The sequence below is a fragment of the Carassius auratus genome, unplaced genomic scaffold, assembly GCF_003368295.1.
Source record: "Carassius auratus strain Wakin unplaced genomic scaffold, ASM336829v1 scaf_tig00028060, whole genome shotgun sequence".
Classification (NCBI taxonomy): Eukaryota; Metazoa; Chordata; class Actinopteri; order Cypriniformes; family Cyprinidae; genus Carassius; species Carassius auratus.
Window position 1 is genome coordinate 144688 of NW_020525656.1, and position 12126 is coordinate 156813.

At 38.3% G+C, this 12126-nt stretch overlaps 1 protein-coding gene across 1 annotated transcript; it reads right to left on the minus strand.

Moving 5' to 3' along the window:
• Window positions 1–3879: 3879 nt before the first annotated feature.
• LOC113079455 (CD209 antigen-like protein E) lies at window positions 3880–12126 on the minus strand. Its single transcript, XM_026251725.1, has 5 exons — window positions 11724–12126; window positions 5090–5377; window positions 4686–4813; window positions 4423–4532; window positions 3880–4314 (listed from the first exon to the last, which is right to left on the minus strand). The coding sequence occupies exons 1-5, from the start codon at window positions 11827–11829 to the stop codon at window positions 4185–4187; spliced, it is 762 nt and encodes a 253-aa protein (XP_026107510.1). The 5' UTR covers window positions 11830–12126; the 3' UTR covers window positions 3880–4184.

A 12126-nucleotide genomic window follows, 5' to 3' on the forward strand; every position in this document is an offset into this window, starting at 1 on the left:
AGGGTTAAAACACTTTAGTGGTTACTGCTAATTTATTTATTCACTATTGTGAAGACCCTTGGCATTAATTATACTGTTTTATTAATCTCTCTCTCACTTCATTTTTAATGAAACAAAAATCACTGAAATTATGACCTAAATGAAATATAAAAGGTTTGTGGATATTGGCCCATGTGTTAGAGAAAGAATACTGCCATCTGCAGCTTAGAGAAAAAACTGTATGAGATATAGCTGAAGAAATAAAGTGCAATGACCACATATATCCAGCAGAGATCCACAGGGACGCATTCATTTTCAGATCAGTTTCAAGTCAATTTTTCTTCATGTTTCAACTTCTCATAACTTTGATATATATTTTGTGAACATGTATTTAATCATTTTAAAAATATAAAAAATCTATATTTTTGTCAAAGGTTAGAGTTTGTTGTTGTCTGATATCTTTTGCATTGTTTGCTTTTATAAATTATGTAACATACATTTGCAGAAATCTCTCTCTCTCCCTCTCTCTCTCTGTGTGTGTGTGTGTGTGTGTGTGTGTGTGTCATGTCTACCCCTTCACATTGCTGTGCAATTATGTTTACTGCTTGAATTTGCATTGGACAGAAAAATACTCATCGGGTTCAGCACAGTCAGAAAAAAACAGGTGAAGAAGACTTCGTATTGTAAAGAATTCTATAAAATTACCAAGACTTTTAAAAAAAATCATTTGATTCTTATTAAATGAGGTTCATTTTTTAGGATTCTTTACCAAACCTTATCTTTGGGAACCTGACACTCAAACCTTGCACTCCAGGTAGATTGCAGACAGTTCTGGAAAATGGTGTCGCTTGAGACTAATGGGTTTCTGAATGGAAAGCACACCATATTTGAGTTTTCAAACGGTTTTCCTAGAGATAAATGTCTGAGGAAGAAGTGGATATATGCTATTAGACGAGTAGAAGTTTACAATCCTTAGAGGCAGCACATTTGTCTGCAGCTGGCACTTTATCAGTGATGATTACACTGCCACTACTGGTCATAAACGCCTCAGAAAAGGGACGGTCCCGTCCCGCTTTATTTTGAACAACTGGGGAGAAACTTCACATGAGTCTGTTTACGAACGAGTTCAAACCATACAATCAGACGACAGCCAAGACGCTGAAGTAGTTTCTGAGGTGACAGCTGAAGCAGATCATTATTATGCAGTCACTCCTCTTCCAGGTATGTTCATGCATTTCTGAAAACAAATCATGATGCAACTTTCCCGTTATATTATATTAAATATATTATTGAAGCCTTTATTACATTTATGTCTTTCACTTTCAAGTCATATTATCATTTTAATAATTCTTGACACAAATTACTGTTTCAGGAAGATGTCAGCATAATATTTTTTATCAAATGAATGCTTCCACAACTGAGCAGTAATAACATTAAGATAAACAAAGTCTTGAAATGATCTAAAATGACCATTACAATAAACATTTGTTTTGAAACATAATAAAAGCCAGATAATGATATATATGAATTTGTAAGTGTCTCCACTGTTAGCCGCATCATCATAACTTGGGCTATTGATCTTTATCTTGTCCTAGGATCACTGCCCATATGGATGAGCAGAGAGCAAGTGAATGCCACCATGCCAGACAAATTTATGTAGTTTTGTTCAGAGGTGAGGGTCATCATTGACTTCACAGAGATAAGATGCTGGAATCCATCTTCACTCACGCTCCAGTCTGAGGTGGTTCTCATCATATAAAAACACCACTACCTTTAAAGAGCAGTTACTTTTGTTTCCAGACTTGCTGGAGCCTGGTGATGTCTGTATGGCTGACAAAGAATTCACCATTAAGAAGATGCTTATTTTTTATTTGTTATGTGCTGTTTTACCATGATCTGTCTGAATACTTGATTCTTATTGGCTGGAAGTGTGCAGTAAAACAGTTTAATCCACAGGTAGTTCCAGTCAGTTTTAATCATCGTTCTATATTAATGACCTACTGTCTCACCCGCACCTCAGTTCCCCGTCAAGCCTCCAACAGGACAAACTCCTCAAATTTGTCTCCAAGCTCCTGCAAGCCAGACGTAACGTATACTCACCTTAGTGTTACTGTAACCTGTGTTCTTGTTCTGCTGTTCCCAGGACCGTGGATCAGCGTGCAACATCAAGTGATTCGACGGTAGCTGTAGTCTCCTGTGATTACCCCGAGCTGGTTCTGTCTCTAGCTAATAAGAAGGAAGAGAACTTTAATGAGCAATCCTTGACTGTGGCTTTGACATCTGTGTTCCTGTCAAACTCACCTGTGTGATTCCCCGCTCCATGTGAATTACATACAAGCCTGCACTAGAAGATCGACGCTTCACCGTGCACTGAGGAACTGAAAACACTGAGCACTTGAAACCTTATTCTAATAAACACAGTTCTGAATTAACCTTTACACCTGTGTCCCGAGTCCTACCTGACAGATATAGATTTTATCTATCACACAAAATGTAATTACTAAAACTCTCTCTCAGTAATTCAAATAAATGCTATAATTAATGTAAAAAAAGTGTAAACCTCAATGTTGAACATTTAAAATAGTTTTATACGCTGCTTGATTATTGTGGTATGTAAAATATACATTTTCACACATTTGCACCTCAAGTTTCTTAATTTGTGATCTGTAGAATAGGATTTGTGCGCCTGCAATGAAGAATTTGAGAAGGTGTAACTGTTGTGTTGTGTTTGTGGGAGAGATAAAAAGTCTACAGGTTTACAACTCTTAAAACATTTCTCTCTGACTTCAAACTTACTGATACACATGTGTGGCTTTTCTCTACAACTACAAACACACTGTCACAGGTGTTCAGTCGTTTTGACTCAAAAATACCTTCAGAAAATCCTCCCCTTCACACACACACACACACACACAGACTGACTTACACAAAACCTGAAGGTCATAAATACACTGAAACTAATGAGATAATGAACTGAATAACAGGTGAACAGAATGAGTAACTAAACAGACTGAGGTCAAACGACAACTAAAACACAATGAATAAAAAAATTAGACAAGTGTTACAGTTACATCAATATTTGCAAAGCCCTTTTTCCATTTCCTCTCTGCATTTTGCAGGTTGTAATTTTCTTTTGGTTTTGTTGTCATCAAGAACACTAGTTTCTCTCCTGGAGTGGACTTGTGCTCCTCATCTGTGTTTGTGTGGTCAGTATTTATGCAGAAAGGAACTTGATCTTCAACAACGCTTGGTGTGGTAAACAAGGTTCAAATGAATATATTATATCACAATAACTTCTTCCCTTCCCTCAGGTATTCCTCAAAAACACAATGACCATTAATAAACATGTGAAAACACAATCATTAGCACAGTTTGTCTGTTTGTGTGTAAAGACGTCAGGGGCTTGTTCATCTGGTGTTGAAACCCTTCAGTGTTTGATGAGCTTCAGGTCGTTTCATCAGAAGTTCAGACGGATGAACAGTTTTTAGCAGCGACTGCATCTGATGCTCTTCCTTCAGTCCATTATTCACTCACTTTAATGAGGCTGGACTTTAAAGGAACTGTCAGTCATTTTGGGGTAAAATCTGGGCTTGCTGTGTAAGCAATTTTTGCTTTCACTAGCATAAAACAAACCGTCATAAAGATGTTATAAATAAATAACATGTATATTGTTTAATTTAGTGATAATGACTTATATTTGGTGATGCACCGATCATACTGATGCTAGAAAGTGTTTATAAAGAAGATTATTTGTTAGATCATATCCTGATTTCTACAGTCAGACTATTGTTCATATTCTCAGTCAAACATTAGAAGCTGTTTATGTGATTTTTCATTTATATTCATCTTCACGTGGATCAGGAAATAAACCAGTTTTTGAAAACAAGTAAATCATGTTTATTGTCATACTGTCATTACAAAAAAGCTGCAAGAGTCACATTTCAAATCAAACTTTACTGATGTACTGAGTAATACTCCTAAAATCATGATCATTTTGGTTAACAATATTGGATCAATGCTGTTTTTATGAATATTTCTATTATATCAGTGTATTTTAATATTACAATGTTTTTTTCTATTTATTTTTTATTTGTTTTTACAGAATAACCTAATTAATGTGCCATAAAAAAAAAAAAAAAGTAAAATTACCGACATATTAATTTGTTCATATTGCATATATGTACATTTTTATTATAATGTATCATTTATTTAAGGATACTCTTCTCACAGATCCATTTAAGACTACTATCACATTCAGTATCAAACCATCCTGATGAATGAGTGTTAACACAGTCTTCATTTCCCTGATTGTTTGGCTGTCCAGACTTCCAGAACCTGCATCAACAGATCAGAGTTAGATCAGAGCTGCTTTCTGTGTGATATGATACTGACTGAGACAATCATTTATTAGATAATAATCAGTTCAGTTCAGTGATTTCTCACCCAGAGGTCAGTGTGCTGCCATCAACCCATTTCCATCTGTCCTCCTCTTCAACATCAGTCAAACCAATCCAGAAATGACCAGAACCAACAGAAATATTCCCCACAAAATCCTGAGAAGAGAAACAATAACATGATTTATAACACGAGCACAGACTGATTTCAGAGCATTATCTTTATTTTAAAAACTAAACACCATGATCACACACACACACACACACACACACTCTCTCTTCTCTTTCTCTCTCTCTCTCTCTCACACACACTTGTTCCTCTCTGTTGTTGATGATGATCAGATCTGCTCCTCTCTCTCTACAGTATCTTCTGCTCTCAGTCCAGTTCTTCTTCTCAGAGGAAAAGAAGTAAAGAGTTGATTGATGACACTTCAATCCATCTATAAACACAAATAAGACATCCCTAGTGAAATATAAATGAACTAAAATGCATTTGAAATACATTTATTTCATGATAACTATACTACAAACATTTACATATTTATGCACTTACTGAAAATACACTGGGATGGGAATGTTTTTTCCCTAAATTATCATTAATCATTATAAACATAAAGAGCTAAAGAAATGTCAATTACAAGCATAATCCAGGACAGTCTGCTTTCAAATCTGAGTCTGCTTTAGATCAAGTTACCAGTTAGACTGAAGAAACTAACCCGCAAACTTCTTCTGAAGATCAATTCTTTCTGATTTCAACTGGTCTCTCTCTTCCTTGAGGTTCCTATTGTTTGTTAGTAGCTGTTGTCTCTCTTCTGTGAGGTTCATATTGTCGGTTAGTAGCTGGTCTCTCTCTTGAGTGAGGTTGGTGATCTTAGTCTTCAGCTGTTGTCTCTCTTGAGTGAAGGTGGCACACAGTATAATGCGTGCAGTCAGCAGAAGAACACACAGCAGCACAAACACTACTGCAGCTGCTCTGGACCTTCTGATCATCACACCATCACTTCCTGATGAGGATAGATATGATGTTAGTCTCTTCACTTCCTCATATCATACGACTCACATCTTCTGAAACATGTGAACTGTAGACTAACTGTAACGCTTGTCAGACGTTTATTAGTGTGTTTTTTGTGTTTTGTGAGTAAATGCAGAGGAACAGTTCACTCAAAAATGGTTTCCTGATTATTTACTCATTCGAGTTTCACTGTATGTCACTGTATTTGATACATTTTTGGTTTTGGAGGAAAATGTGAACAGGTCTCAAAATAAAACCTTTTCCAAAGTTCAAAAATCCATATTTGGGCAGCTTTAAATTAATCTTCATGACCCTGGTTGATCAATCAATCACCTTTATTTATATAGTGCTTTAAACAAAATACATTGCGCCAAAGCACTGAACAACATTCATTTGGAAAACAGTGTCTCAATAATGCAAAATGATAGTTAAAGGCAGTTCCTCATTGAATTCAGTTATGTCATCTCTGTTCAGTGGAAATAGTGTCTGTTTTAATTTGCAATCAAGTCAATGATATCGCTGTAGATGAAGTGACCCCAACTAAGCAAGCCAGAGGCGACAGCGGCAAGGAACCGAAACTCCATCGGTGACAGAATGGAGAAAAAAACCTTGGGAGAAACCAGGCTCAGTTGGGGGGCCAGTTCTCCTCTGCTGCAGCCTGGAATTGAACTACTGGTTTCGTCTGGTCAAAGTCAGATTGTGCAGAAGAATCATCTGTTTCCTGTGGTCTTGTCCTGGTGCTCCTCTGAGACAAGGTCTTTACAGGGGATCTGTATCTGGGGCTCTAGTTGTCCTGGTCTCCGCTGTCTTTCAGGGCAGTAGAGGTCCTTTCTAGGTGCTGATCCACCATCTGGTCTGGATACGTACTGGATCCGGGTGACTGCAGTGACCCTCTGATCTTGACACAGACTGGATCTGGTGGCCACGGTGACCTCGGAACAAGAGAGAAACAGACAAATATTAGCGTAGATGCCATTCTTCTAATGATGTAGAAAGTACGGTGTTATGTGAAGTGTTCCGGTTCCAGTTTACCTAATTAATGCAGCCTAAAAAATCCTTTAACGGATTTGGATATTAAAAGCATATTAGTATGTTATGTGTATGCCAGGTTAAAGAGATGGGTCTTTAATCTAGATTTAAACTGCAAGAGTGTGTCTGCCTCCCGAACAATGTTAGGTAGGTTATTCCAGAGTTTAGGCGCCAAATAGGAAAAGGATCTGCCGCCCGCAGTTGATTTTGATATTCTAGGTATTATCAAATTGCCTGAGTTTTGAGAACGTAGCGGACGTAGAGGAGTATAATGTAAAAGGAGCTCATTCAAATACTGAGGTGCTAAACCATTCAGGGCTTTATAAGTAATAAGCAATATTTTAAAATCTATACGATGTTTGATAGGGAGCCAGTGCAGTGTGGACAGGACCGGGCTAATATGGTCATACTTCCTGGTTCTAGTAAGAACTCTTGCTGCTGCATTTTGGACTAGCTGTAGTTTGTTTACCAAGCGTGCAGAACAACCACCCAATAAAGCATTACAATAGTCTAACCTTGAAGTCATAAATGCATGGATTAACATTTCTGCATTTGACATTGAGAGCATAGGCCGTTATTTAGATATATTTTTGAGATGGAAAAATGCAGTTTTACAAATGCTAGAAACCTGGCTTTCTAAGGAAAGATTGCGATCAAGTAGCACACCTAGGTTCCTAACTGATGACGAAGAATTGACAGAGCAACCATCAAGTCTTAGACAGTGTTCTAGGTTATTACAAGCAGAGTTTTTAGGCCCTATGATTAACATCTCTGTTTTTTCTGAATTTAGCAGTAAGAAATTACTCGTCATCCAATTTTTTATATCGACTATGCATTCCATTAGTTTTTCAAATTGGTGTGTTTCACCGGGCTGCGAGGAAATATAGAGCTGCGTATCATCAGCATAACAGTGAAAGCTAACACCATGTTTCCTGATGATATCTCCCAAGGGTAACATATAAAGCGTGAAGAGTAGCGTCCCTAGAACTGAGCCTTGTGGTACTCCATACTGCACTTGTGATCGATATGATACATCTTCATTCACTGCTACGAACTGATGGCGGTCATATAAGTACGATTTAAACCATGCTAATGCACTTCCACTGATGCCAACAAAGTGTTCAAGTCTATGCAAAAGAATGCTGTGGTCAATTGTGTCAAACGCAGCACTAAGATCCAATAAAACTAATAGAGAGATACACCCACGATCAGATGATAAGAGCAGATAATTTGTAACTCTAAGGAGAGCAGTTTCAGTACTATGATACGGTCTAAATCCTGACTGGAAATCCTCACATATACCATTTTTCTCTAAGAAGGAATATAATTGTGAGGATACCACCTTTTCTAGTATCTTGGACAGAAAAGGGAGATTCGAGATTGGTCTATAATTAACTAGTTCTCTGGGGTCAAGTTGTGGCTTTTTTATGAGAGGCTTAATAACAGCCAGTTTGAAGGTTTTGGGGACATATCCTAATGACAATGAGGAATTAATAATAGTCAGAAAAGGACCTATGACTTCTGGAAGCACCTCTTTTAAGAGCTTAGATGGTATAGGGTCTAACATACATGTTGTAAGTTTAGATGATTTAACAAGTTTATGTAACCGGCAGAGTAATCGCTGTCTGGTTGAAGTTTGTCCCTCTGCAGCTACGGTTACCCCCTGACGTCACTCAGCTAGCCATGAGTGGCTAAACAACTCATTTGTGTCTGGCCAGTTGCTATAAAATCGTCTGCCTGTTGAGCTTAGAGATATTCTCTGACGCACGATACGTTTTTAGTCCTGTTGCTGCTTGGGTATGTGGTTCTCCTGTGTCAAAGTGTTTTACTGATTGCCAGACGCTTCCGGGTAATCGCGCTGTGTATTGCTGAAGGTCCCCACACCCTGCACCACGTATTGTAGTGGTAAATTGCACTTCACAATCTTGTTTGAATCATCGGCTTGTGGTGGTGTGTGTGTGCGTGGATGCATGGGATCGTGGGCTCCAGGTTCCAGAGCACGGGTGGTGAACGTCACGCGTATCTCGGACAGGTAACCTGCCTTGCCAGCGAATCAGTATTTTCTAGTTTAATTGGTAATCATACATTGTCCCCTGTAACAGCTAATGCCAGGTCTAGTCTCTATTAGTAATGTGTCTCTAGGATGACGGTGTGGCTCTTTTAATGATACCATTGTATAATAAAGTTTTGTTACTGTTTTTCTACTGAGAACACGTCTCTGTCTAGTTCATCTTATGTGTACTTCGACGAATCTGCTCGCCTTAAATCAGGTATTTAGAAGTTCAGGTGTAAAGTTTATCTGTTCAAAGCACCGAAAGGTCACTTATACAATTCTTCCTTTCCTATAGTAGAGAATGAGTGGAACTGTTCCTCAGGGGGTCTATAGTGCACTGTCTGATGTGATACTGTAGCTGACGGCTGAATGGTTGCAATTTTATCTCTAATAGTATCGATTTTAGAAGTAAAGTAGTTCATAAAGTCATTACTGCTGTGGTGTTGGGAAATGTCAACACTTGTTGAGGCTTTATTTTTCGTTAATTTAGCCACTGTATTGAATAAATACCTGGGGTTATGTTTGTTTTCTTCTAAAAGAGAAGAAAAGTAATCAGATCTAGCAGTTTTTAATGCTTTTCTGTAGGATATGCTACTTTCCCGCCAAGCAATACGAAATACCTCTAGTTTTGTTTTCCTCCAGCTGCGCTCCATTTTTCGGCTTGCTCTCTTTAGGGTGCGAGTATGCTCATTATACCATGGTGTCAAACTGTTTTCCTTAACCTTTCTTAAGCGTAAAGGAACAACTGTATTTAAAGTGCTAGAAAAGAGAGAGTCCATAGTTTCTGTTACATCATCAAGTTGTTCTGAGGTTTTGGATATGCTAAGGAATTCGGATACATCAGGAAGATAACTTAAAAAGCAGTCTTTTGTGGTAGAAGTGATGGTTCTTCCATACTTGTAACAAGAAGTAGAATTTACAATTTTGGCTATATGAAGTTTACACAGAACTAAATAATGATCTGAGATATCATCACTTGGCTGAATAATTTCAACACTATCAACATCAATTCCATGTGACAGTATTAAATCTAGAGTATGATTTCGACAATGAGTAGGTCCTGAAACATGTTGTCTAACACCAATAGAGTTAAGAAATGTCTATAAATGCTGATCCCAATGCATCTTTTTCATTATCGACATGGATATTAAAATCACCAACTATTAAGACTTTATCTGCAGCCAGAACTAACTCGGATGTAAAATCACCAAACTCTTTAATAAAGTCTGTATGGTGCCCTGGTGGCCTGTATACAGTAGCCAGTACAAACATAACAGGGGATTTATCATTAACATTGGTTTCTCTGGATAATTTTATATGAAGCACCATTACTTCAAACGAGTTATACTTGAAGCCTGCCCTCTGAGAAATCCTGAAAACGTTGTTATAAATTGAAGCAACTCCTCCCCCTTTGCCTTTTAGACACGGCTCGTGTTTATAACAATAATCTTGGGGGGTGGACTCATTTAAAATAATGTAATCATCAGGTTTTAGCCAGGTTTCTGTCAAGCAGAGCACATCTATATTATGATCAGTTATCATATTATTTACAAAAAGTGTTTTCGTAGAAATGGATCTGATATTCAATAAGCCAATCTTTATCATTTGTTTATCCATATTGCATTTGTTTTTTATTTGTTGAACCTCAATTAAATTGTTAACCTTAACTTGGTTTGGACGTTTTTTGTATTTTCTAGTTCGGGGAACAGACACAGTCTCTATAGTGTGATATCTAGGTGAAAGAGTCTCTATGTGCTGAGAATTAACTGACCTCTGTGACGGGAGGCAGCTAGCAGACGGTCGGTTTAGCCAGTCTGTCTGCTTCCTGACCTGGGCCCCAGTTAGTCAAGTATAAACACTAAGACTATTTGCCATATTTCTAGAGAGAAAAGTGGCGCCACCCCAGGAGGGATGAAGACCATCTCTTTTAAACAGGTCAGGTCTGCCCCAAAAGCTCGTCCAATTGTCTATATAACCTATGTTATTCTGTGGGCACCACTTAGACATCCAGCCATTGAGTGATGACAATCTGCTATGCATCTCATCACCACGGTAAGCAGGGAGGGGACCAGAGCATATTACAGTGTCTGACATCGTGCTTGCAAGTTCACACACCTCTTTAAAGTTATTTTTAGTGATCTCCGACTGCCGGAGTCGAACATCATTAGCGCCGGCATGAATAACAATCTTACTGTATTTACGTTTAGCATTAGCCAGCACTTTTAAATTTGCCAAGATGCCAGGCGCTCTGGCTCCCGGTAAACATTTGACTATGGTGGCTGGTGTCTCTATATTCACGTTCTGTACAATAGAATCGCCAATAACTAGAGCACTTTCATCAGGTTTCTCAGTGGGTGCATCACTGAGTGGGGAGAACCTGTTTAATGTTTTGATCGGAACAGAAGAGCGGTGTTTTGACCCACGACTATGCTGCCTCACCGTCACCCAGTTGCCCTGCTGCAGGGGCTCTGCTGGAACCGGACAATGTACAGGAATCCCTGAGCTAGACGCATCCAAAGCCGTATCTAGAGCCCTAACATTCTTACTGTCCTCAATTAAAGTTTGGATGCGTGTCTCTAATTCTGAAATCTTCTCTGTCAGCCTAACTGTTTCCCTGCATTTATCACATGTGAATCCCTCATCAGCGACAGAGATAGATAAACTGTACATGTGGCAAGAGGTGCAAATAACAATTGTAGGAGAAGCCATTACTCACCGTGCTTGATGAAATATTCTTACTGCGGTTGTTTGATGAACTTGTGGAAAACTGCAGCGTGAGAGAGGAGAGGAGAGGAGAAAAGAAAACGCTAATGACAAGCTAACGAGTGCTAACGCTTTGCAGGTGTGCTGCAGTCACGGAAGAGTAAACGATCAAAGTTAATCTGATAAGATTGATCGGTAATATCAGAAATATGGTGTGAATTAAGTTATATTTTACAATTTAAAAAACAAACAAACAGACAGTGATAGTAAGAAAGATTATAGAGAAAAAAAATAAAAATAAAAACAGCTACATGGAGCTATGATTAGCTACAGAAGGCCAACAGGAAGTAGAGAAAACACTGTCCAACAGCGACACCAACAGGTGTCGCTGTTGGTGTCATTGATAAATAAGTGTCTTCTCTAGCAAAACGATCAGTCACATTCAGGAAAAAAATAAAGCATTAACCACCATCAACAACTGGAGCATGTCAGATCATACTGGAGGACCTGGAAGAGAGTGAATAATCAGAAAATGTCCTTTAATCTCAGTTACCTGTGTGTCGAGGTGTTTGGGGTTCTTCTGTGTTGAAGTCTTCTGTGTGTCGAGGTGTTTGTGGTTCTTCTGTGTTGAAGTCTTCTGTCTCTTTCTTATGCTTCATGTCTCTTACAGCCTCTGCACTGACGTAGATATCAACAATCCTTTCTGTTCGGTCTTCTGAGTCTCTTGTTGAATCTTTATCCGTGCTATATGACTGGATTCTCGTGGCGTTGAATCTGTGATATCTGTTCTGACTTTACCTTGTACGACGTTCACATATTTTTAGACATCAACTATCTTCTTCTCTGAGTTTTACCCTTTTCTATATTTTCATTTCCACATTCAGTAAACTAACACTAGTTTCTCTCTCTGTAGTGGACTGTGTTGTGTTCCTCATCTGTTTGTGTGGCCAGTATTT